The 27,404-nt window shown below is 34.5% G+C and overlaps 1 protein-coding gene across 1 annotated transcript in view; it reads right to left on the bottom strand.

Annotated features, from left to right (window-relative positions):
* The window catches only part of TBC1D22A (TBC1 domain family member 22A), a 141,127-nt gene that overhangs the window by 93,230 nt on the left and 20,493 nt on the right, over positions 1-27,404 (bottom strand). Inside the window, exons 5-8 of the mRNA XM_063155450.1 lie at positions 27,292-27,362; positions 22,948-23,076; positions 21,741-21,803; positions 16,026-16,140 (exon numbers count right to left, since the gene is read on the bottom strand). Of these exons, the coding sequence (XP_063011520.1) occupies positions 16,026-16,140; positions 21,741-21,803; positions 22,948-23,076; positions 27,292-27,362 (378 nt within the window). The remainder of the gene's footprint in view (positions 1-16,025; positions 16,141-21,740; positions 21,804-22,947; positions 23,077-27,291; positions 27,363-27,404) is intronic.

Raw genomic sequence — 27,404 nt, forward strand, 5'->3', positions numbered from 1 at the left:
TACCTAAGATATTATTTGTGCTTGAAAACATAACTGCAATTTCTGGTTTTAAATAACTTTAAATTTATTTTCAATGAGTGAAATCTGAATGGACAGTAACATAAAGACTGAATAAAAGAATGCGGACAGAAACAGCAGGCCAGCATGCGCAATATCTGGGGGAGAAAAGATCACTGCCTAAAACTTCCCAATTACAAAGTCCTACAGTTTCCTGTGGAGATCATTATCAAATTATCTATACAAGTGTAAAAGACAGGAAAATGCCTGGTTGCCTGGAGGAGAACTGCTGTAGCATGGAGTCTGTGACATGCTGATCTGAATACATGCATTGCTGTAAGCATGGGATTAGCTCTTCTTTACTCCCTCCCAGGGTATGCTTCTAAAACTTCCCACCCTGCAGAAAGACTAACTTTTTCTAAACAGTTCTAACTGGATCCACTCACAAAAGCAGAGACATAAGGATAAAATCAGCATTTAAAAAAATACTGCTTACAGCTACTTACAGATTTAGTTTCCCAGAAAGTAAACATGCTGAACAGCTTGCCTCCATTAAAAGTAGGTTTTAATTCAACATTAAGCCTAATGGATGATTTTGATTGAAGTTGTACAGAATGTTAAAATTAAGTTCACAATCTTAAGATCTTTGTCTTTTAGCTGTAACAGACTTCTTCTAGAGAGTGCTGGAATTTTACCTTTTCAGTACAGATCAGGGGTAAAAACACATGCAACCAACACAAAGGTCGTTCGCATTCAGAACTTCTCTAAACCTGCTACTGACAACAAAACTCAATCTTTATAAAGTGTGAACAAAATTATTGTAACTTGATAGTTTTCATACTTCATTACACCAAGCAAGTTCCTACAAAAGATACCTACTTTAAATAAAGCACATGTTCTCTCAAAGGATTTTTTTAAATGAAACAAACATTTAATTGTGTTACTAATGTTTTAACTGTAGCTTTTTATCTTGAAATTGTTTCTCAACACAGAATCAGCAAATCTCAGATGAATTCACTGGGGTGCGAGGTAGGGGATAAAAAAAAAAATGGATGGCAGGGTAAAATAGACTTAGTGCTGAAGCCCAAAACAGACTGCAATATCCCCAATAAATTATGATTGCTCATTACATACACTCAATATACAAAATAATACATAAAGACATTAGATCAATCAATGAGCTGAACAATTTAAAATTGGGGATTTTTTAGCACTATTTTGTGCAAATGTAGACAAGGCATTACCATATACCTGAAGTCCAAATTACATATCCCTCGCAGCAGTGCAAGGAAACCATTCTGACCACAGAATGCACAGGTATTTCTCTGTATAAAGCTTACTGTGCTGCAATCTATTTCAGATGTTACATCTTCAGGCAGATCTAACATAAAGGTTACCACCCAAGTATGCAAGTACAAAAAAATCACACACACATGATTGCATGCAGAGGTGCACAGCAATATTTCCACAGCTAGATCTTACGTATTCCACTCCAAACTCAGTTTTCAAAAAGCCTTATGAAACACCTATTCAATCACTGCTGCACTAAGGCAATGTTAATCTAAGATCAGGACATAATAGAGCATTTAAATGTAAATTCTTTCAGTAACAATTGCCTAATTAAATATGTATATTACCATATCAATATCTCCAATTGAAAAAGTCCTAGTTACACATTAATCTTGATAGAAATAGCTCTTGAGCTGTTAAGGATGAATCACCAAAGTAAAACTTTCCCTTTTCTTTGTGGTACTGCAGTCACAAAGGTAAAATTTTTGAAAAACCTTAATCATCTCATCAGTCCAAGCTTAGGTAAATATGACCTTACTGTATTTCAAATATCTCCCTATAAACAGTCATGTTCTCACATACATGATATATTGACAACTCGTCTATTTTAATACTGTTAATAATCTTACATTGTTTTCAACTGATCTTCCACAATATCCTTCAAATGCAATAGGAAGCAAGATGAATATCTTTATGCATCCGTGTAAGAATAGTGTTTCAAACATTAATCATTATATTCTATTCATATGAATTCTCTAATTTGCTGCACATGGCAACTGTTACAATCTTGTGTGACCTGGCAAGGTAAATCATCCTGTCCAAAAACACTGGAAACTCGATCACATGCACTGAACTTCTATGCTCATCAAAATTAATGTATGACCCTGCAAGTACTCTCAATTTGTTCTGTCACATGAGTGTAGATCCTTCATATACTTTTCCTCTAATTCCAGACTCTGTATGAAAGTAATCAGTAAACCATTCAGAGACTTCCTTTAGTGGGTCTACATTGCTTGCCAGTAAGATCTTTTCTACCCAGGTTTTTTTTTCTACCCAGATTTTAATTATCTTTTTTTCATCCACACTAAATAATCCAGAATTTGCCTTTATTTAATATTCATGCCCCACTGCACATATATACACAAAACCAGACCTGTTTTTAAGGATGCTAAATTTATTTTTAAAATGGAAACTCTCAGGTCACGTTGCAAATTAAACAAAAGACATCAGTTCCTCATAGGCTGCAGACTGAGATTACTGCTTCACGTGTCAGACAAGACTAAGACAAAGTTCTATGACCAAAACAGGGTACAAAGGAGAATTAAGTAAAACTGCTGGCACCAACATATCTTTGACTCACAGAACTTGCATAATGCCAAATACAGGACTGAGAACCTCTTCCACACAGGTGAGAAATCAGCCAGTAAGTGCAGTTTGAAATTAGAAGAGTGTAAGCTACATCCTTGGGCATGACATCATTATGACATAGAAGCCTTCAAGGCTTTTAAGATGGCAGCTCTTCTTAAAAATGGATTTCAGCAACAATGAACACAATGATCAGAACAAATTCTTCTCACAGTACTCACTTCAAAAGGTTTGCTACTGTCAACCAAAACAGCCTGCCAGGGAGAAGCTGTGCATGTGACACCAAATTAAGGGACTCATAATTAGCAACCAGTATGCCTGGTGAGCACAGGATGCTGATGAATATTTTCTTAGAATGCCACATAAGGGAATTCCCTGAGAAGTCCAAAAGGTGCTCGGAGAATAGGAAATGAAAGATTAAAGGTTGAACATGTCTCCCACATTGCATTTTTAATTAATTAGTTTGTGCTTTATCATTTAATTTTTTAAAGCATCAACACACATATCCACAAACACACAGGAGACAAAACACCAAGTGTGAGACAAGAGCAAACTGTAGTGTGGTCAAAAAAGTTTAAAGCAAACCTCAAGACCACAGGTGTTCCCTGTGTTCAGGTATGGGACTGATTAGAGACTTAGTTCAGAACTATCACCCTAGGACTGGAAAAGCCTTCAAAGAGAATCCATAAATTAATGTAGTTTTGAAAAAGAACTATTTATTGGAGACGGAAAAAAGAAACTGTACTAAAAGCTACAATGTATATAAAAGGTAAAGAAACCAGTACATGTATCTGCACATGCAAGGGTGAACTTTACTGAAAATTAATACTTCTTTATTGAAAATATTTTTTAAAAAAGTCAAAAAAATAAATTGGATTGCATGTAATTACTTAATAATAGAAGGCTGGCAAAGAGAACTCAGTTGAACAATTTCATAAACAGCAATATGTTTAACACATCTCCTGGATAACTTAAAAAACTCAAAGGTTCAACTCTAACTTGGGTAAATATAAAAACAGTACAAATTATCCAAGAACTTATACGTGAATATAAAAACTCAGAAATGTAATTTTTTGTGTGACTGAAGACTGAAAAATTTGCCACTGTCACATAAGCTCACCAACCATTTCCCTATGACAATAACTCTCTTTAAGTATAACTTCACTCACCCATGAAGCACTTTTTATTTTAACCTATTAATGTAATTTGAATGGCATAACAAAATAAGTTCTCAAAGAAAAATGGATGGCAGAGGAAACAACTGTCCTTCAGTGACAACATGCCCACATGCCTCTGACTGTGGCAGTTTCCTGCAACCCACATTGTGCAATATCCAATTTTCAATTGGATATATATCAATTTTCTTAACCAAAATTACATGCTTCTGTGTTTTGTAATCTCCCATATGATTCACAGCTAATAAGAAATCCACCTAATAGATTTCTTGCCTTATTTACAACAGAAATTAAGTGACATCCATTATTTCTGCTTTTTAGCAAAAACTGCAGATACTGAATTTGAAGAGAATGCACTCTGCAGGAAAAACTACTTCTTCTATTGTTTAATTGCTGAATGCATTCCTTAACTACCTTAATCTGCTGTGACTTACACTTTCCTAATGAAACTGCTACATATGCTTCTGAAGCAAAAAAGCCACAAGGCTTGCTCTTTTCATAAATTTCAAACATATTCTTACTGATTGTATAGGTATTTATTGTCAAGATAAAGAAATAATCAAACCTCTAGGGAAAAAAAAGCCTGCTCTGTCTGTTCAAAAATAATAGTATGATCTCTAATTTTGTTCAACAATGTTATTGCAAGAAAGGTAGTTCTTCTTAAATTTCAGTCATACCACAGTAAATTTCTGTCATAATTAATTAAAGATGGAACACAAAATGAATTCACAAATGTTTTTGATGAGAAGACAATTGATAAGCCAATTTTTTTTAAGTACTGGGATTTGTCAAAGTGAATGTCCCATGAAAGTACAAAGTATTTTCTGCTTCTATGAAATAATGCAATGAAAGCCTAAAGAAGAAAAACTGTTTTGCAAGAATTTTTTCTCCCTTTTTTTCATTATTGTGCTCAAGTACATAATTTTTCACTTCTTCTTTAAAAAACTTTTTCCACAGCTTAAAGTAAAAATTTAAAATATCATATTTCTCAAATAAGAAACCAGCAAAATATCCCCATGCTAATGAAAAACCCAATGACTTCAATTACTATTATTAAAAAAGGTTTGCATTTAAATTACAAGCAAAGTCAACTCAAATTGAAGTTTCAGCACACAAACTTATCTGTATTGGTTTGACATCTATAAATTATTAACTAACCATGTATCTCATTGAAAATAAGAAAAAAAATTTGCTTACAGTTTTTTTAAAGCACTGATCCACCAAATTTGAAAATCTTTTCTTAGATCTTCAGCTCCTACTGATCTGTGCAACAGGACTGGAATGTTACACTTCTGGCATTTATAATGCATGTTGTCATTGCTTAAGCATTGCTCTTTCTCTTTTAGCTTTTTTTTCCCACAAGTTACTTCATAATAAACACACAAAGCTGTGATATTTGGATGTCAAGAGCCACTTTTAATGGCATAAAAGCCATTAATTTCCCAGTCTGTTGGAAAGCATTCTTGAGAAGTCTTAGATCTGGAAGTATAAGCACTTCTGTGCCGCTTCAGTAAAAAGAGATGATCACTAATTATAACTGTATGGAGACCATGGGGAGAGGAGAAATAGGAATGCAGAAGCCAAAACTAAAATATGCTGCTCCCTTTGGAATACATGTCTCTCCCATAGCTATATTTATTGCAATTAACTTCCTTCTTCGCAATTCTTCCGTTTTTATACCTGAAGAAATTTTTTGGCTTCTCTTCAATTTTAGATTACTGCTTCTACCAGTATTCAAGACTTTTTTCTATGTATTCCCATGACCCAACATTTCCAGTCTGTAGTTTCAAACAGAACACCCTTCACTAATGTCTCATTACTTTCTCATAGTATCAGTCTATTAGTTTAATTGCCTTCAAAAATGAGACAATATAATCCACAAAATGTATTTCAAACCTGAAAAATGCACTGTTTTTACATTAGTATTCAAATTATAAAATAATTTCATTTTTAAAATACTGGGAGTGTGCATTAAGCACCATGAAATAGCACATCTTCTTTAGACAGATATATCTGAAAATTTAGAATTACACATATAGATGCAAAACAAACTTTAAAAGCAGGTCATTTGAACCCACATCATCCTATGCAGTAAAAGAGGACTTTCACTGACAGATTTGATTTAATATATACATGGGGAGCTAAAAATCTTTTTTCTCAAGTTCTTTTTAGTATACATCAGAGAAGAAAAAAAAGCAAACTTGAATGAGACAAAAAGTGATTTAAAAGACAAATTTGAGTTAGCTGAAAATATCAAACACTTCAAATCAATAGTTAGTCTAGACCTGACTTATTTATTCTGATTACTTACAGCAGAAGTTTGAGTAGTCCCTTTTGACCTAAGAATTTTTTTTTATTAATTCAGATTTCTTCTATACATCTCTTGTAGCAAAGACTGAAATGAACACCTCTTATTTTGCCCATAAAACAGGATTTGGAAAGTTTCCTCACAAGAAATATCTAAGCAAAAAATCCACACAATCTCCTGCTATGAGGTGGTGTTTTATAGGTTCCATCAGAACTCTTTCAGACTTTTTGCCTCTTTGATAGACTTCTAGGCACTGATATGATTGAAGAAAATTTTATTAGTAACTTTCAAGTTCCTACTTAGCTTTTCCTCTGAAGTGTAAAAACTATGAAAGTCATCTCAAAGATGGGCTTTACAAAGGCTTGAACTCCCCAGTTACTTTTCAAAAAAGTATTCCCTTTAAATCACAGCTTTACCACAAAAAATAAATGGAGGGTGGGCCATACACTGCAGTATGCTGATCAGTATTCCCAAGACACACTTCTTTGCTATGACATGGAAGCATGCAATAAATATTTAAAACAAACAAACAAATTAAAATAAAGGCTAACCCAAAACACTGAATTCCACCTGCAGATGCCTCCACTCACAAGAATGGGGAGAGCAGTACAACAAATAACAAGAAGCTATACGTTTAAGGAACTATAATCCAATTATTTTTGCTTTAACATTAATAAGAAAACTTTGTAATGTTAAGAAGAGTAGGAAGATGATTGTAATCTCACACCTACAGATGTAGTCAAAAACATATTTATGAAATGGCAATTGCCAATTTTTCCATTCGCAAGTTATGCCACCAAAGATTAAAAATTTTCATTTAATTCCCTACTTCACAGGACAGCCAGTCATATACATTTTTAAGAAAAGAATATTTAATTTAAACTGTGGTACACTGAAGCTATTAGTACCAGCCATCAAAAATCATTAGGTCTGAAAAATCCTCTGTCCAACACTGATTTTAATCTTTGAGAAAGTAAGGGTTTGCTGCTCTTTAAGCTGTGCTCCACAGCCAACCTTTCTTAATCAATTTAGAAACATTTTTTAAAGCTTGTAAGTCATAACACAAATCAAAACTGCATCAACTCTTGCTACACTTTCAATGAAAATAGGATAATTAGGTATGAGTCTCTTTTGAAACATTTATTTACGTAGGGTAAAGTGACAGGTTTCAGACTTGGAGCACAGCAACTTCATATGCAGATGCTATTCTGAAAAAAAAAGTTATATAGATTATCCTTTCTTGAAGATCACTTAAAAAAATTTAAAAATTTGGAAGACTAATAGACCTTAAAATTTCCGGTGTTAAGGGAGGTTGGGGTTTTTTTCTTCCTTGTTTTAAACAGACACTCATAAGAGACTATGAGCAATTAATATCATTACTCAAAATACTGATTTTCCCTCACATAGAAAGCTAAAAATAACAGGCAATTAAGCAGTTGGATATACTTGAGATAATCCCAATGTCTCTTTTTCACTTCTGACAGCTATTATTAACAACAGCCAGAGAATTCTAACTTTAATTAGGCTTACTCCACTGCAAATAGATAGAAGCCTTTTTTAAAATTATCCACAAAAACAATTTTAGTTGAATTACATTAATTTTTTCCTGAAAGACAGTGAAGTTGAGGTACATCCTACTTTGTCAACTAATATATCCTGATGATTTAAGTATACAGGACTACTACTACTCTAATCTGTAATCAAACTGAAGAAGATATTTTATCACAGCCCATACTTTATTCAAGCTAGAATATGCGCCACTTCATAAGAACAAGAATTTTCATTTTACAGTTTATTTGGTTAACTGAACAAATTTTCAAGGAATTAATTTTGTTTCAGTGGAGGTAATGAAGATTTACTACAATGCAGTTACTTTCTCCATTGCATCAATATGATATGACTTTAAACACTTTGATTACTAAGAACTACAAATGTACTTAAAAAAAAAAAGGCAAAATTATAGAAAATGTGACAAAAAGTCTACATATGAAAAGCAAAGGAAGGGGATAAAGCCCAAGTCTACTGGATGGAACAATGCATCCAACATTTCAGATGAACTATTCTAATTAGCTCAGAAATCTAACAGTATATTAGAGAGAAGAACTGATTTTGTAAAACTGCACTGTCTATAGTAAATCAAGGTCATTCAAGACAGTACTAGGAAGCAAAATAATAGAAAAGCATGTTGCTATATCCCATATCTGCCTATGATGCCTGCTAAGCAAAAAGTAAGTGTAATTCACAAATCCTTATGATGAGCATGTGTTACTAGACAGCTAAAGCAGTCTCGGTGCTACCTGGCACTAAACACACCTTTGCTTCTCCCTTCTTCCCTGACCTGCTCTTATCCCCCACATCAGCACTCATATTCTTCTCTCATTCTCAAGATGAGTGCAGAAAGTTAAATAATTCAGTTTATCATGGGTGTAGTTTCCAGCCAGTTTTAACTGTGCCCAAGGAAAGCCAATGTGGACCAAAAAGAGAAGACAGGAATGTACAGTTTGGGTTGGAAAAGAAAAAGCAAAGGCACTTATTTTGACAGTAGAAAGCCCTGCTTCAGCTGTGCCATATAAGTACACAGCAAGCAAACCCTTTTCTGACCAACTAAACTAATCTGGAAATACTCAAATATGTGACTCCAGTGTGAAGTTTAAGGAATAGAGAAATGAAGCTACAACAGGCAGGGTAAACTGATCTCTTGAAAGAACAAAAGGGAGCTGGAAGATTCTACAGCACATAAGAACCCATCCACACTGTCCCAAGCCCTCACAAGGAATCAAATACATTAATGAGTAAAACATATGCAGCAATATACTACTACCCAACTACACTACACAGTTACTTATAGATCTACATTCAGCTGCTCATTGTTGACACCTTCTCTCAAGGTTACTATGTTGTAAAATATGCCAAAATTAAGTTAGTGTAATTAGTCAAAATTCCACTAACTAAAGAAGTAAATCACCTCATTGTATCAAAGCCAATAGAGAGCACTTAGGCCAACAGATCCAGTCATACAGTTGATACTAAATGCCACCACAAACTTCCAGTAGGTTAAGCAACCAGAGAAAAACAGCAGGGAATAAACTCTACCACTTGCAAGTCACACACAAACTGTGTACCTGAGTAAAGCTTAACTATGTTCATTAGGACTTGTATACTATTGTAACTATATTGAAACATATTCCTTAAATTTAATAGTTTTATAACCCTAAGCCAGAACAAAATGCCCACTACAGAATGAGTCCACTGCAGCTAAAAAAGTAATATTACAAGAAGTCATGCTAAACGATAAAGATTAATTTTTCCAGGTAAATAACTAAAATAAAGATTAAAACACAAAAGGATCAAAAGATAAATAGGAATTTATCATTCACTGGTTCCTATCAATCAATTCTCTCCATGATACAAGTTCTGCCAACATATTTGCCCTTCTTCATGCTCCCTTATTCCCTAACCCCTCACAAACTAAGCATGAGATGTTCTCTTAATAGTGTCCCTGTTTTCCTTAGTTCTGTTTGGAAAGCCTCCAAACACCTTGCTTTATGAACCAGCCCTAGACAGAACAGTTTATCATGGCAAGCACTGCTAGCTGGCAAACAATGCAAAGAATTCAGTACTAGTTATTTTCACATGGATTCTCCTACTTGTTTAAAGTGAATAAAAGGATGTAAAATAGTAAGGTTTCTTTATCCAATTAGGCCTGAAAAACAACATTATATATTAATAAAGACAATTGCTCAGAGATTGTGAATAATTCATTTGTGCTTAAGTGAGACATACATAAAAACAAATTAACAATTTAAAAGTATAATCTGTCCAAGTGCTTCAAAAGCATGTTTTTTAAAGCACTAAAATTCAGGTCTATATTTTTATAGTCTTTGTTTCCAGGTAATTCACCTGAAGGAACTTAGAATTTTTTTCAAAAACTACAACTCAAAAAAATTTAAATTAATGGAAAAAATTTCTAACTGCTTTCCCACTGCAGTCAAAATCAGTCCTGCTTCACAGCACAGAAGCAACCAAGTCCTGTGTGTGTGGGCTCAAGAAAGGTTTGTGCTTACTTCTGAACCTTTCCCATGGTGCAAACCAGGAGTCATCCATTTGTAAAACCAAACTCAAGTACTGCCTACCTTACTCATTACAGGTCTCTCTCTCTCTTCAGCTACCCTGCAGCAAGTGCAAAATACTTTCACTGACAACAGATTGGCCCAGCAGTAGGGGGAGAGCGGGGCAACATATTCCTAGAAATTGGAAAGGTGAACAGTGGATATCTCCAAGCCAGCTAAGACAATGCTGAACAACTTCTATACCATGTTACAGCTATAAATATGTATGTACACACATACATGTAATCCAGGTGTACATATACTAAGTGTTCAATAATATATGAAAGCAAAGAGTGCAGCAAAGAAAACTGATGGAAAGGAAAAAGATTCAGGTCACTGAGTGGCTTGTGTGTATTGCAGCTTTTTCAGAGGAATGCTTCTGATGTTTTCTGGACTTACATAGAAGATGTAATTGGCTTTTCAGTACTTTCAAGTCTTGAATTCAACAGTTCTATGTAAAACTTCTTCATTGTTTGCTCACCAAAATCCCACAGATAACAATACACCATTTAATTACCAAAGAATGTTTCATGGAATATTGCTCATGTTTATGATAACTTGAGTAAACTTTCCTGATGTCATTAGTATTACTATAAAATTATGGAAAGATTAAGAAAGAGCACTGAAACGTACTTTTGTATATGGAAACTACATTACTAGCAATTTGTATTAAGGAGAAAAAAATCATTGTGATTAAATGGAACTTGTGCTATGGAATTTTCATTTGACAGAAAAGTGATTTTAATTATTTTGAATAGTTTTTCATAAAATTTTACAAGGGTTTAAAAAAACCCTTATTTGCTTAATACTTTCACAACTTGCAGGAAAACATTAAAATATAAATTATACTTCATGTCCATGCTTTTATGCAAATTCATTTTGTGTTTCATAAATCATTTCAGGAAATGTGTAAATAAAAACATTTAAACACAATATTGTGCAAAACCTTTTATTTATTTAAGCAAAGAAAAGCCTGAAAACAGTAGAAGTTTACTACAAAGTTTAATGATAAAATTAAAAGAGAAGTTGAAGAGCCTACTACAATTGCAAGTAAAACCTTTGCAACTCTCTCAAACTGAAGAAATCTCTTATATTCCTGAACCTCAGTCCTGGGAAGTCTTCCAGAATTTCTCTCCTGATAAATCAGAAGATGGAGAAACTTGAAGGCCCTGGGAGAAGAAGCATCCAGTTAATCCAGTTATAACTCCTTATTCTAGTTTATAAAAACAATTTGTCATCCTTCATTTTCAGTCAGTCTCTTCTAAATAACTACCAATATGTTACATCTTTTCTGCCTTCTTTCCTCAAAACTTCAATGTACAAGTCCTATTCATAATTCTGCAAGGACTGAATAATAAAGGTCTAAATATTTAGACAGCAGGATAAATTATCTCAAATTAATTTATACACGGTAGCAATCAAGGCTTCAGCTTGGTCTTGTAAAGCAAACAATGCATGTTGAACAAAATTTTACCTTATAACCCTGTAAGTATGAAGAAAAGCAGTTCCCTAAATTCAGTGGGTTAATATCCTCTGCTCTCTGGCTTGCTTTCTCATCATTCAGAAATTCAGTTTTATGTACATTCCAAACAGATCTATTCATTCTGCAAAAATTACAACTCTCCTGAAAAAAAAAATTCTGCTTAACTAAAATTTACATATTTTATAAACAAACACTGAGGAATTACCTCAGATACAGCCATGATAAAATGCTCCAAAACTGTACTTCAATTATACAATGAAAACACCCATTTTTGATACAGTATTCAAACTTTAGGGGGAAAAAAAACCCCTAAATTAATAGTTTTAAATACAATTATTCACTGTTGAAAAGGGCAAACAGAAGACGAAAGTGAAACTGCATACCAGTTATAAGAGTAGGAAGACTTCCTGTAACATATGAGAGGGAATGGAAAAAGCAGTAAACAAGGGAGTTATAGACAGATGAAGGCATTTTCAGGATCAAAGAACATTTCTTCACTCAAAGGAAAAGTAGTCTGGGAATAAATCCTATCCCATTTCTAGGATTTGGGCCTAGATTAATTATCCCATAAAGTTATAGCAGTATCAATTCAAAAAACACTAGGTAACAGAAGTTTCATTTAATGCCATCTACAAAAGGATTTAAGATGACAAGAAAAAATACTTACCAAGGGTAAGATCTCTCTTCTTGAAGTTTTCAGTTCATGAGTTCTTGTAAGCATCATCAACTTGTCTCGAGCTCCTCTATTTCAAGAAGATTGCAGACAATATCTCAATCGCCATTCCAGTCTTCAGCAGCCTCATTTTTCTTGTCATTCTTTATTTGGCATAAAATGACCAAGTGCTACAACAGTGTTCACGTCCTGCCTTGACTTCCTACTGACTGCTAATTTTCCCTTGAGCCAGTACTGCTAGGCATCTTAAAATTATTTCATACAGCTATTCCACTCAGCAACAATCTGACATACATCCTTATCATGGTGGTACTTCTCTGAAACTTTCATCTCTCTGGATGGTGAATAAATCCAGGTCCTCTTTGGGGTTTTAGATACACACACAAGCCCAGAGAACGATGATGGACTGCAATGTCAGATAAAGTGAAGTGTAGGTGAGCCAGAGACCACAAGTAATTGCACAGCACAACTTAACACTAGGAAACAATGTAGCTCTACAGGAACCCAGGGCAAGAGGAAGGTGTACAAAGAGCACATCTGTGGCAAATTGGAATAAATAGCACTTGCAATCCAGTGCAAAATCTCCTTGTCCACATTAAGTCTACAAACAGTGAGCAGTCACATGGTATATCTTATCTCATTAACAAAAACCCCTCTGGTGCATCTGCAGGGATGAGATTCATTTTGACACAAACTAATATGCTATAAACACAGAGGGCTTTCAGGAAAACTGCCCTGACAGTAATTAGCATTTGCTCTGACAGCACATATTACAACACCACTATGTCATGCAGGAGGTTAGAAGTAAGCCCAGAATACTTTTCTTGCAACTCCACTGTTTATATTTCTAAAGAGGCTGTTATAGTAAGACAAAATAAGATTAAATACCTTCAGCATTTTTCATGAGGATGAAAATCTTTTTTTAAATGTCCAGAATAACAAACACATGACCATCTGGTATAAGAAACCTAAGGTTTAAAATCATCCTCCTCCTAATTTTGACCAGAAAATCAAACCTGAAACTACTGTATTCCAGTAGGGGCCAGTATCTACCCCATCTGAAATTTTCTTTAATTATGCTTTTCCCTCTCCTGGCTTCATTTGACAATTACGTTTCATCTTGCTGAAAATGTTACAGCATTATAGTTTTATTGCAAACTGGAAACTAATGAGACATCACCAGATTACACCTTCATCATACTGGTGGAAAGTTTGAAAGAATGTCCTGAACATTTAGCACACCCAATTCCTATATTCAATAACTCAATATAGTCTGGATGTGTGAATCCATGTGCTAAAACTAGGTACCTCAATCTGTACTAAACCATCAAAACATCTATGACTTCAGCACTTGTATACACACCCAAAAATCTACTTTATGGCATTTGGATTTCAATGAGGAGTAAATTAGCATTTTCATCTGTGTCATTTTCATCTTCAGAAGTTCCTTAAGAACACTTTTCCAGTTTGCTGATGTCTTTAGCAAAGCAAAAAGACTCCCCTCACTAGGATAGCTATGTCACACACTTGTTATGCAAGATTAAGGATTAATTAAGGGCTCTCTCAGTTGTCCTAAAGCTCAAATAAACATCATGGCTTTCCTCCCACCAAAATACCTGACAAAACTGCAAATGTTTTGTCAATTACCAGGATGTACCATCAGATGACCTACTCAGCACAGATTTATTATTAATGGCATTCTCAATCATAATAATTTATTATTAATATTCAATAATTCTTTAGGACTTTTTTAACTACAGAAAGAAAATAAAAGTATTCTTACTTTCAACTGTATAAATTAGGATCCAAGTGACAGAATTGCAGCAAAAAAGTTTCAGTTAAATTAAGAAAATACAAAAATCCACAGTGAAAAGATTGCAATAAATAAAACTGTTTAATGTACAAATCAATATTAGAAAGTTTCAAATCAAAAAGCTATTTAAAGAAAAATCTTTGAAAGTTTTTGTATGTCTCTGGGGAAATAACTGCTGTTAGCACTTAGCCATGACCACCATTATACTGAAAGAAAAACAAACCTTGATTTTGCTTTTCTTCTTATGATATAGATACTAGTTTTTAAATGAGCTTTCAGAATACAGTTTTCTGAGCTTCATACATTTCCCCCAACTATCTTTTCAGGTTGAACATTTTCAAATTTTGTCTTTCTTCACCAAACACTCACAGGAACAGCTATGCTCTCCAATATGACAATCCTGACAAAGTGGCAAATACATTAACAATCATGAGTCTCCAAATGTAGGTTGGTGGTAAAGACAAACTTATTTACCATATTAATTAAATGGCCTATTTACCATGGAATATCAATTCTCTAATCACATCTCATTTGAACTTCTTATTTCAATTAGCAACCCTAAAGTCTGTTAGAGACCCTACTGTTCTAGGATCATTAAGAACATTTTCATGATCTGTCAAATGAGAGAGTAAAAGGCAGAAACTGCAAATACTCTCAGGAGTAGGCCTCTACCCTGCTTAGGAGATGATTAGGGAGAAAGCAGCAGTAGTTCTCATTAGTTGCTTAGCAATGAAACATCCTCCTATGAAACAAGAAATGAACAAAGCAACAGAGGTGTTGCCATGCAAATGAGTAAATGGATAGTCTATCATCCACTCAAGGATAAACTGTCCTTCATTAAAACTAATCAATCTGGATTAATACACCTATGGATAGCTGGCACAGGCAAGGTAGGAAGAATCCACTGCAGGTAGCCCCACTGAAGTAGCCAGACAATACATTGCTCAAGTTTACATATACCACACTTAAATTCTCACTGTATGTGTGTATGATAAACACAAGTACAAGGAAAACAATTTCAGTTCAAAGCAGATTAACATTATCATTTTTACTGTTAAACCTTACCTTTTATACCCATAGTTATACCCAAGTTACTAATGACTTATTGTTAATAGTCCATCATTCTCATAATGCTTATAACAACTTAAACATAAACCTGTAAATTAAAGATTTAACTCATGTCTAAGTTGTTTATTTTTTCAAAAGTATATTCACACATAAAGCAAAAGTCTCAGCACAAATGGAGTTGTTGACACTACCATTGTTACCAATGCTGTAAGTCTCAGAAGAGCAGAGTTCTTAACCAGAGAAATTTGATTACTGTCGTCTTACTTTTCAGACCTTAATTCCAGGATGCCATTATTTCAGTCACAGATGCAGTTTAATAGGTTCCCTTGATTTCAATTTCCCCACAACTGATTTTAAAATATCCATGTTTCATGTGTTACTTTTTTTGCTTTAGTGTGGTTTTTTTTCCTGCAGGGTAGGCGTTTTTTGTTTTGTTGCTGTTGTACAGTTCACATATAGAATATAAAGTTTTCAAAAAAAGCATGATTGAGAAGAGAAAATAAAACAGTGAAGACTTCTTGAGCAGAAATAAAGATGGCTCCTGAACATCACTGACTACTCTCAAAATCTGGTTGCTTCTCAGTATATATTTAAAGCAATACAGATTTATAATTACAAACATTTATGATAAAATTCATGTATCAAATTATGCTTTGATTAGCTCATCCAAACCGTTAGATTAAAACAAAAATGATGCTTCAAAACCGATACTAATTCGTAATTCAGTATTAAGACAAATCTTACCTATGTATTCACAAACGAAGACTACAAAAAAAGGAGTAACAAGGTCATTTATGCCCTGAACATATCCACTGGCTGGATGACGTATTGCCCAGATAAACAAAATTCTTTCAAAGATCTGAAAAAGAGTTAAAGAAACCAGCAATTTAATTTAACAAGTGATAAGCACATTTTAAACATAACACTTGTAAATTATCATAACATCACAGAATTACAGAATATCCTGAGTTGAAAAGGACCCATCATGTCCACCAAGTCCAACTCCTGGCCCTGTACAGGACACCCCAGGAATCACCCCATGTGCCTGAGAGCACTGGCAAATACTTTTTGAACTCTGTCAGGCTGGTGCTGTGACCATTTCCCTGGGGAGCCTGCTCCAGGGTCCAACCACTCTTGGAGTGAAAAGCCTGTTCCTGATATCCAACCTAAACCTCCCCAGCTCAGCTTTGCGCCATTTCTTTGAGTCTTGTCACTGGTCCTGGGAGTGAAGAGATTGGTACCTGCCCATCTGCCTCCCCTCATGAGGATGTTGAAAATATCCTTGCAGATAAACTTCGTATCATGGAGTTAAGTAGCATAAAAACCATGCATACAAAAGCATAAATGAACACTGGTATTCATAACCAACTCCCAATGCTATGTAAGCTTTTCAGTTCTTCAAAAGGAAGCATTTTCAAGGTATTAGCACATATTAAAACCAGCCTAGTGTATAATTCAGTTAGACTAGTTAATACAAAGTGGCTCTTATTCACTGGAGCTTTTCCAGTAATACAAAATTCCTCTTTTCTCAAGGGAAAGAAATATGAAATTATCTTCCCATAATTTTTCATCTCTTTGAAAAAAGTATTCTACTAAATATTCTATTTATCCATAAGTAACAGAAAGAAGGACTTGATATAGTTTAGATTTTTTTAACAACATGCCCATGAAAAGAGATTCCATGAAAGTTAAGCTTGCCTAATACTCCAGTGTGAAGTTTTACATTCCAGGCATCTGCATACTAGTCAATAAAAAACCTGAAACAATCAGGAAATGTTTCTACAGGCAACTGCCTGCTGTATCACAGAACTTCACCCTCTCAACTCCATAAACTGAAGCTTAGGTATCTGTAACTGAAGTTTAGGATCTGCAAAAGCTCATGAGGCCAAATTATATCTCAGTGTGAGAAGAGAAGAGAGCACAGAAATCAGAGAACTTTTTTCTGACTCCATTTAGGTCTGTAACAGGCTGTATCTTGGCTCAGTTATTTGCTTCTGAAGATATTATGTGCCTTTGAAAGACTGCAAATAAGCAGCAGAGTGAAAGCTGCTACATGCTTTGTCCTAACTACAGCCATGCAATCAGGGATACATAATCTTCTGCAACAAAAGAATATTTGCTCATTCATGAGAGCACAAACTATACTGCTCTTCAGATCTGGCCTCAATAATAAAAGGAGGAGACATTTTGGAGGGAACCAAAGGATTCTGTGATTTGCCTCATCTCCAGAAGTCAATGAACGCTCAGGCTTCAAGAAAGCCAGTGAAGGACCTGCCCTGAAAGGATGTAATACGTGGAAGTAGTTTATTTGTGAAGTCAGTATTATTCATATTCAATCTCACTTTAAGTTTTTTTTAGATTAATAAGCTGACTGTTTTAATTCAATTTTAAATAAAGACTCATTATTTAGTTTAAAAATCCTCTTGGAGTTGTTTTTAAGTAAGGAAAGGTCTTAGCATAAAGGACTCACATCCTGGTGCTTGAAATTCCCATCACAGGCTTCCACATAAGTTACCTGAAGCTGAAAAATATTTGCATCTTTTGCTTTGAAAACAAGTCTCAATATCAACATCTATCCTTCTCCTACAGGCTTTCTTTCAGGAGTCAACTGTTCTCCAGATTTTGTGTTTCCCTGGCTGAAAATTCACAGAACAGGGGAGACAGTCAACAACAGTAAATACAAAAAAGTTTTGGTGGGCACTGAAAAACAAATCTTAAGACAGCTCACATCTGATCCATTACAACCCCAATTGAGAGTCAGTTTTTGTGCAGTGTGATTTTAGAGATTAGGCAAAAAGGGAAGTATTCATTAGCAAATCCTCTATAGAAGCCTCTTGTTTCCATTAGCCAAGATGCTCTTTCCTTTAGCTACAAATTCTTGGTACTAGTTCTGTCACCACATGCATTTTAACAACAGCTGCATATTAAACCAAAAAAAACCAAAACACCAACCTCTGCCCCTTAGGCAAAAGCCAGTGGTGTTTCACTGTCTGTCAATAACTGTATAAAGATTTTACACTCAGTCATTTACAACATGCTTTTACATTTCATGTAATCATACCCCAATGAAATTAAAGCTGTTTATGTAATATTTTTAGTATTACTGGAGAGCTGCCAATCTAGCAAGGTTAGTTAGCTCACAGCTACTCTGCTGCCTCTGTCCATTGCCACTTCTACTTTCAGCAACAGTAGTTTCTCAGTATTATGAGAGTTATCATTCTGTGTTTCACTTCTGAAAAAGGACATGTTTAACATACTGCAAATTCAAACAACTTTCTAAATGAGCTGACTAGAGAAACCTATTAAAGTAGCAATTGCAGAATGCAGAACAGGGTTATGCACTAGGCTAAATAAAAAACTCATGGTGTGATGGGGCTACAAAATATGCACAGTCAACAACCAACCAAACTCAGTAAGAACAATCCATCAAAATACCCACTGCAGAAACTTTAAACATGGTGTTTTTTCATGAAGGCATGTCTGAAGTCAAACAATTCACAAATTTGTACCACCAACCTTTCATTTCCTCAGAACCTGACAAGATACAGTTTGCACTGCAAATTCAGAAGCCTATGCATTTTAAAATGTTTTTAAAATCCAGGTATGAGGGGGTGGTATTTGCCTTTGTTTGGGGTGGTGGGGGGGCAGGGGAGGTGTTATATTTTTGAGCAGGAAGCATCACTTAGTGAAGGCACATCAGCTTTAATATCCCCATTACTTCCAATCAGAAATGCTGAAATACACACTGAATAGCATTTTCAGTTTCCTATCCATTTTCATAAAGTTTCATTTACTGTTTTGAATCAATAAAAATGAACACTGAAAACCTGAACAGCAGGCTGGTTTAAGTTTCTATACAACACTCATGACTGTATTCAAATAGGACTCATTAAAAAGGTCACTTTCCCAAAAGGATCCCTTCTTATTTCCAAACCAGCAACAAAAACTGGAATTATTTTTCTACTATGAGACACTACATCTCATGAGATGTCATTACCAATCTATTATTCTCTTTTGAATATGATTCTCATTCATAATTACAGCAAGAATTATATTCATATACATAAAGAAAAGAATCCATCAGCTTAAATGAAGGTTTGAATTACTTGTGGGTTTTCCCACCTCAGAGGAACTTCAAAACCTCCAAAGCCTTAATTCAAAAGCTTTTGAAAATTTGCTTTTTGTTTTCTAAGTAGAGGAGGGAAAGGAAAAAAAAAGAGAGGAAGGACAAAATTTAAACTATTTAAAATTGTGCAGTTTTCTTGAAGCTATTATGCATAATATGCAAGCATAGATGGGAAGTACACAGCCATGTGCTTTCCATTTCAACAAAATACAGTTAAAGTAAGAAAAGATAATAAATTAGACCAGTCTATTAGCTACTTATTGTTTAGTTGTAACAAAATTGATTAGTCTTTAAAATAACTTGACCGCACTATATGAAAGATCACCTCCCACTCTTTAATTCTCCTTTTCCAGGAACACTACTAAGTCATTTTTAGTCCTTTAAATCCTTGCTCCAACACTGCCTTCTCCTCACCCAGGATCCATTCAACTCCCATAAAAAAGAAACACTTTAAACTGATTTTAAAAGAAACACATAATAACTAGTTATTTCAGCACATCAGATTCAAAATATCTTTTTCTAAAGTGCAACATTTTATTACAGAAACCAAACTCTGAGATCAGATAAGAAATTAAAACAGCCTTATTAACTCTAATTAAAAGCTCTTTGGCAACAGAGACTGATAGCACCAAGAAGAGCAAAAATCTTGGAATAGCAGCATTTGAAAATTTAAGTCAGGAGATTGTGAGGTTTATAGATGTGCTGAGTTTCTGAAGCTTTAACCAGTGCTTTTATCCAGTTCTGTCAACTACAGTCTCTACATCTTATTCTATGGGAGATTCTTACCAGTAGTGGTACCACTACCCTAAACCTTTGCAGCATCAGAAGTATGTACAAAACTCACCGTAATATCCACAACAATGGTTTTGCACATAGTGTTATCCTTTAAAACCTGTCTTTGACCTTCACTCTGATTCCCCTCTCCTCTTTATAACCCTTGCAGTCTCACCTTAAAAAGGTGGGAGTGACTGTTGCTCACCAGAGACCAGCATCATCTTCTCTCTCTCTAGTAAAATCAGCTCTGGGAACAACACATCCTATCTGCAAGAGCCCTTGGGAGGAAGAAAGGATCCCTGTGGGGCCTGAGGGATTTAATGGTGCTATGGTAGGTCTCCAGAAACTCAGGAAGCAAGAGAAAGAAACATTGGAGAAATTGGGTGGTATGACCCTTTTTTACAATGGCATTAAGTAAGTAGAGTTTGGTTAAGATCACAGAGAGAGTAAAAGACAGATGCAAGCCCATTCTCTCAGTAGCCCTGATCTAATTAATTTATTTGATAATTTCTTGCCAGTATTGCTTTGTTACTGTCCCTTGATTGTATTTATACTACTCCTTGATCCATCCCTAGAACAGCCCAGGTAAAACACACTGTGCAGAAAGCAGGGGGACAGCCCTATATTTATAGGCTTTTCTTTTGAAACACTGTACTAGGCTATTTCTTCAAACCAATTCTCCAAAGTGTGAAGAGCACTGCCATTAAACAAATAATTGTTTAAACAATGGAAAACCAAATGAAAGCTAGTTCTGCATTTAAGTTCTCATAATGAACAACCAGATTATGTTCTATTTGGATCTGTAATTGTATGAACAGAAGCTTCATGGCAATACATTTGAAGGTCTAACTAGAACCATTAGAAAAGACAGTAAGTTGGAGAGTTAAATTAAATAATGGAAAAAGGTTAATCCACACCATCAATGCTATTTATGATCTATATACATCAAAATGAAAAGTCCCTATGAGATTCAATTCCCCAACAATATAGGCCAATTTGATTAATACATTTACCATTAATGACATTATTATATATTTACATTAATTTTATAGTTATAATATTAGTAAAACAATTTAAATTGTGTACTCAACATACAAAACTTACAAGGATGCAAAATCAGATAAGGCACTCAAACCAGCCCTGCTACAAATTCAAAAAGGAGAACTTCCCAAGTGGAACACTCTAAGAACTTCAGACCTTAAATGATTTTGACAAATACATGGAACCAAAGGACTGTGCTCTGGATTACTTAAGAAACACAGTATTAACAAAATACATAAAAAGGAAAAAAAGGGAGGAAAAACCCTCAAGGGCACAAGACCACAATAAAAACTGACAGATTCAATACAGGAAATTAATGAGCTGCCTTTGCTTTTATTACTCATACTTGCACTGCTATTCTTAACCTCTACTTATATGTCCTTTTTTTTTTTTACGTCTTTAAGCATGTTCTGAAGTCAAAATAGCAAGTGTAATGAAATCAATTAATAATCAAACTGTGATATCAGATGCATTAAAAAAATGCTTCCTCTAAAAAAAAGAAAATATATCATTCTTACCTCTGTTACTTTGGGCTGAAGTCTTAAAACTTCAGGACTCATGCGTGGTATATCTATGTGGATCTAATTAGACAAAGAAGAATACTGTAAAAGGAACCAACAGCACACTTTCTAAGCAACATGATACTTAAAACAATTCCATTGGTTTACACTATTAGTTGTAATTCCATTGTTTCATTACATTTGGGATAACATGGATTTTTACTGTATTTCAAAATGTACAGCCAAATCTTTACGTTAATCTTTCAATGAAGCAAAATTTAAAAACACATATATTTGTATTCACATTCTAGGATCCTTACATCACATTTTAATTATTTGCAAATTATTATCATATTGGCAATACTCATGACCTTAAGGTAATTATGAGTAAAAAAATATTACTACTTCTCCGAAGTCATATTCAACTGCCACTATTATAGAATCATTAAGAATGGAAAAGGCCTGTAATATCATCAAGTCCAAATGTCCAAAGGTGAAAGAAGGGTTTAGACCTATTTAACATACTTGACAATCAAGAAGAGAGCACAAAAATACCAGTATTCCTAAAGTTTTTTTCCAAACTTCACAAAGGACTTTTATGCAACAAAGTGCTCAAGTGATGATTTTTTCTTCTACTCACAAGACTTGTATTAGTGATGCTACATACTTCTTGTTAGTAAAGATTAGTCTTGAAGCTGAAAGAAACATCGTAGCTTCTTCTGTCCCAAGGAAGGCTAAAGTATCATTGCTCAGTGTTACAAAATACTCATTTCAATACAAAACTTGAACAAAAGTTATCTGCTTATCTGGGTGACTGTGAAAGTTTGACACCCTATGTTTATTTATGTTGCACATCATATCCAGTCTCAACTTCTTATGCAGAAGTTTGGAGCCAGTAAGAAACAGTCACCATTGTACCTTCCCTGTCCATCTTCACTTATTTGAAAGAGGGTTTGAGCAGGAGATGAAAGATTTGAAAATGCAACTATTTTTAAACAGAAAACCATGGCAACACTAATGCTAACATTAAAAGAAATCCACTATTTTGAATTTCAGATGAAAACTACTTCATATTTTTCTTTTAAAATTTAGGAAAACTATTAGAGGGCTGTCTATCTGATAAGATTAAAGAAACAGAGAAAAAAAACACCAAAGTTCAAAAAGAATCTTTAAGTCCTTTAGAAGGTGTTCTGTAGATAAAGGTAAATTCAATCAGGTGTTCTACCTGTCTGTAGGTATCTTGGTGGTTTTCATCATTTCTGGAATCATAGTATTGTTCAACAAATGCAAAATACTCTTTGCGTTTTCTTTGTAAAGTGCTTTCTCTTCGGTCCACGTTTGCAGGAAGATAGCCCTGAAAAAACAGTGAAATTATAAAGACATTATTCTTTGCCTTACAAAAAGCACTGCTGGCATTTGATTACATGTGATAAGAGTTCTAACAAACTGATGCAGTGCCAAGTACTCCCACACAAATCTAAATAATCCTTTACTAAACTATTTTTTCTAATCCCTCCAACTCCTATAAAAGTTCAAATACAAACATCTCATAAAAACAGCTGCTTTTTTTTTTTTTCTGCAAAATGCAATTTCTCATCAAAAATACTAAAATGGTATTGATTTTGGAGGAGAAAAGCTTAAATAAATAAGTTTAGGTAACTTTAATAACATGAAAGTTCCTTAATTTCTATGTGGCCAGTACTGGAGCAATTTTATTAAATTTTTAAACACTGTGTATTAACTCAATTGCCTTTAAGTAGGCATTATATACATTAGCAAGGGAGGCCTAGATTCAATATTAGGAAAAACTTCTTCATGGAAAGGATTATCAAGCACTGGAACAGGCTGCCCAAGGAAGTGGCTGAGTCCCCATCCCTGGAGGCAGTAAAAGACACACAGATTGGCCCTAGGGACATGGTTTAGTGGTGGACTTGGCAGGGCTGAGCTTATGGTTGGACTACACAGCCTTAAAGGTCCTTCCCAACCTATACAATTCTATTATACTATATTAAAAGTATTAAAAATGTTATTCCTGTACACTTTAATTACTTCATTTATAATGACAGGAGAATAAGTATACAAGCCATATTACATTTCAAATACCTTAAGAGGTACTTTCTTTGGCAAAATGAATTTCTTTAAGATATACAGACTTGTGTTTGACTCCAAGTACTTTAAACCTCACCAGCTTCACTTTTTCCTAAAGACTTTGTCTGACATTTAATATCCTATCCCAGTGTTTTGTGTTAAATATTGAATTTATTCAATAATTTTACTGAATAAAATTTATTTCTTCTCAACAGTAGTGTTCCCATTTATTCTCAACAGTAGTGGTTTCTTCCCTGTAGGATATCTTATTTGGTTGCTTTAGAAAATAATTCATTTTTTAAATCAAATGTGACTGTTTGAAGCACACCGATACTTTCTCAGCAAGTCTTTTTGCCATTATTCGATTTCAAAGACTGAACTAATCTTTCAATTCCACATGTCATGTTTCCTGCTCACTTTACAAATTAGGTTTTATTTTTAAAAGTTGGGAAGGCTTGCAACGTATCAGCAGAGAATAAATTGGTGGAGAGTTTAATCCGTTTACTCATTAATTTCCTCCAAAGGCTTTTGTAAACATATCTTTGGTTTTGTTGTTCAAAAGAGAAGAGAGCCTCTACAGTTCTTGCTGTTTAGGTACAGTTTGCTTAACACTTTAGCTATATATTAAAAATAAATCATGCCTTTTTTTACTATATGTTGTTACCAGTAGACATGCATAACAGAGTATTATAGTGAAAAACTCTCTTCAAACACTTGTTAACATTATTACCAATAACTGATCCATTTCTTAAGTTATATTTTTAGAATTCCAATTTCTATGCTGGTTTTACAAACAAAACAATCATCATCTGCCTCAGTTAGCACCAAGTATACTCTGTTACCTGAGAAAAAATTAAGTCTGGGCTTTTTAAATAAGACTTTTAATAACTGTGAAACAAACATAAAACCATAACATGCTTTGGTTTCTTCAGTTGTCTGGTTGTTTTTTTAGTATTGCAACAAATCTTTCACCAAAATGTCACTTGATTTTTATGAACACTTATTTCCCCAGGAGCTCCTGGTGACTGTATAGAATCATAAAATGGTTTGTGTTGGAAAGGACCTTAAAGATCACCTAGCTCCAACCCCCCTCCCACTAGACCAGGTTGCTCTGAGCTCCACTCAGCCTGGCTTTAAACACTCCCTGGGATTTATCCTTATTAGTCCCCCTTACCTGGGACATTAACAGTAGGTCACCATTAGGTTACCACCAGAAAAGCATGGTGGAGCTTATGACCAAAAAACTGAAGGCACTTTTCTTTCCCACTTGGGAAAGAAGATGAAAGAAAATGCTGCCTTACAGTATAGAAAAGTAATGATTACTAAAAGACTTGTCTTTGAGTTTCCAAAACGTACTAAATGAGGGCCACATAATAGATAAGAAATCACAGCAGGACTTACTTACCTAAGAAAAGCTAAGAATTTTCAAAATATTGCCATTTGGAGGTAGAAAAAAACAAACAAACAAAATAAAAAAGCCAGTTTCATAAAACCCTTACTCAAAAAAAAAATCCAATTAATTGACAAAGTACAAAAAATGTAATCTGAAAGCAGGTTTTTGCAGAGATAAGATAAGGCAAGATGAATTTAGAAACTGAACTGAAACAGATTCTGGAATTGTTAAGGCAACAGAACAAGAGAACTCTACACTTAGGCATTATCTGGACCAGGAATACTAAATTAAAATCAACTTCTGGATTTAAGTTAAAGCACAAGGAAAGCCTATGCTCTTACAAGAAAGCAAGAGGAGTCAGCTCATTTTATATTTTTATAATTTGCATAACTCCAACTCTCTAAACCCTACTGTCAGTCTTCTGATTCAGAACTTAAAATGCTTATGCTTTAGCTTACTACATTTCAGAGTCAACTTTGAGTTAGTCATAATTTTTCTTACTTTTTAAAATTTTAAAACAGACATCCTAAACTTCAAGAGAAAAAAAAATGCCTTTTTTACAAGCAAAATCACATATAGCTTTGGAAACAGAACTAAAATAAATTGTAAGCTTCATGTTTAATTTCAATTACAGCAGGATATTTGAATATCCACCATTAAACTGCATCTGCATTTAGCATTAGAAGGAACTAAGCTGCAAATTTAGTAGAACTCATCAACAAGAAAGACTCTTTCAGTCACTGGAAATCAGTGTCAATCTGAAGTAAATACTTTGCATTCCCTACAGAATTATTCTATAAAAAGCAAAGCTATTTAAGTCTACTCTCTGAGAAATTCGATAGTGCTAAACTGGTGTGTGTGTATAATTCAGAATTTTAAACAGTTCTTAAATGCACAAAGATTTGTTGAGAAAGTGTCTTTCACAGCCTCTGGAGAGCAGACATCATGAGAATTCTGCTTCTTTTTTATACAAACATCCTCATAAACTTTCTCCCAACCACAGGCAGACAAATAACAGCTAAAATGCTTAACTAGTTGTCATCACAAGCATTATAGCTGAAAAGATAGACATGAAAAATACCTTTATGAAGAACTGCACTTTTGCAGAAGAACCTTTTTAAACATAGTGCAAACACCAAGATGAAAACAATCCTATTCTGTAACACCAAACCCAGTGAATCACATATTTCCACAAGCTTCTCCCACATGCCCAACTGAAACACCTCCATGGCACTTCAGCCAACCTACTCCCAAGTGTTGGAATCTATAAGGTTTGAGGGTTTTTAGGAAATGGTTAAAAGAAGTTCCTTTTCTAAGGCATGGGTTCCTTTTTTAAGGTGTGGGTTCCTGACACCATTGGACTTATACCTGTCCCGTCCCCCACACCAAGCTACAGCCATTGCAATACCCTCTGGCCATAGGGACGGAGAAGAGTGCTCAGCCAGCCAAAAACTCACACCACAAACAAGGGATTAGCTTTTTATTGAGGTTGTCTCTGAACTGCCTCACAGGTCTGACATCAGGAGAGCCAATGCCACAACGCAATTGACACAGTGGTTCAGAATTGTTCATCATAAAGCACTACAGAAGAATCAGCCAAAAACACCCATAGATGCTATCACTACTTTTATCACACTACAGTGTTAATCCTTTCTTGCAGTTACTTTAATGTGAAGTCAGAATGAAGCCCTTCGTAGGACGCTGATAGTCTTTGCTTTCCCTACTGTGTGTCTGTTTTCCAGAAAACTGTCAAGAATGTACTTGTCTTTGAACTCTCCACCATTCCATCAAAACTGGTTGAAAGAAGCCACTGTTATCACGAGCCCTTCTTTCACAGACAGCCAGGCTGAAAAAAAAAGATATACAGCTGGCACAATTTACTACTACTTCTCATCCCCCTCCTTTCAATTTGATAGATTAATCCTGAAACTGAGTAAAAGAACACAACTTCCATTACAATTCAGCACAAGACACATTTCCAGCCATCACTGATGGATTACAATTCATACAAAATCATTTGCAATGCTTGAAAAAACTATTAGTACTAAATGCAGAGGAAGAATAAAATAAAAAAAAACCATAACTTACTGAAAGAAGCTTCCATGCAATTGGACGAACCCGTTTGGGAATGCCAGACCAACTCAATTTTCTCAATTCATCTATTAAAACACAATGGTTTCATGAGAAGCAAGGAAATTACT

This window comes from Melospiza melodia, chromosome 4, assembly GCF_035770615.1.
Source record: "Melospiza melodia melodia isolate bMelMel2 chromosome 4, bMelMel2.pri, whole genome shotgun sequence".
Lineage (NCBI taxonomy): Eukaryota > Metazoa > Chordata > Aves > Passeriformes > Passerellidae > Melospiza > Melospiza melodia.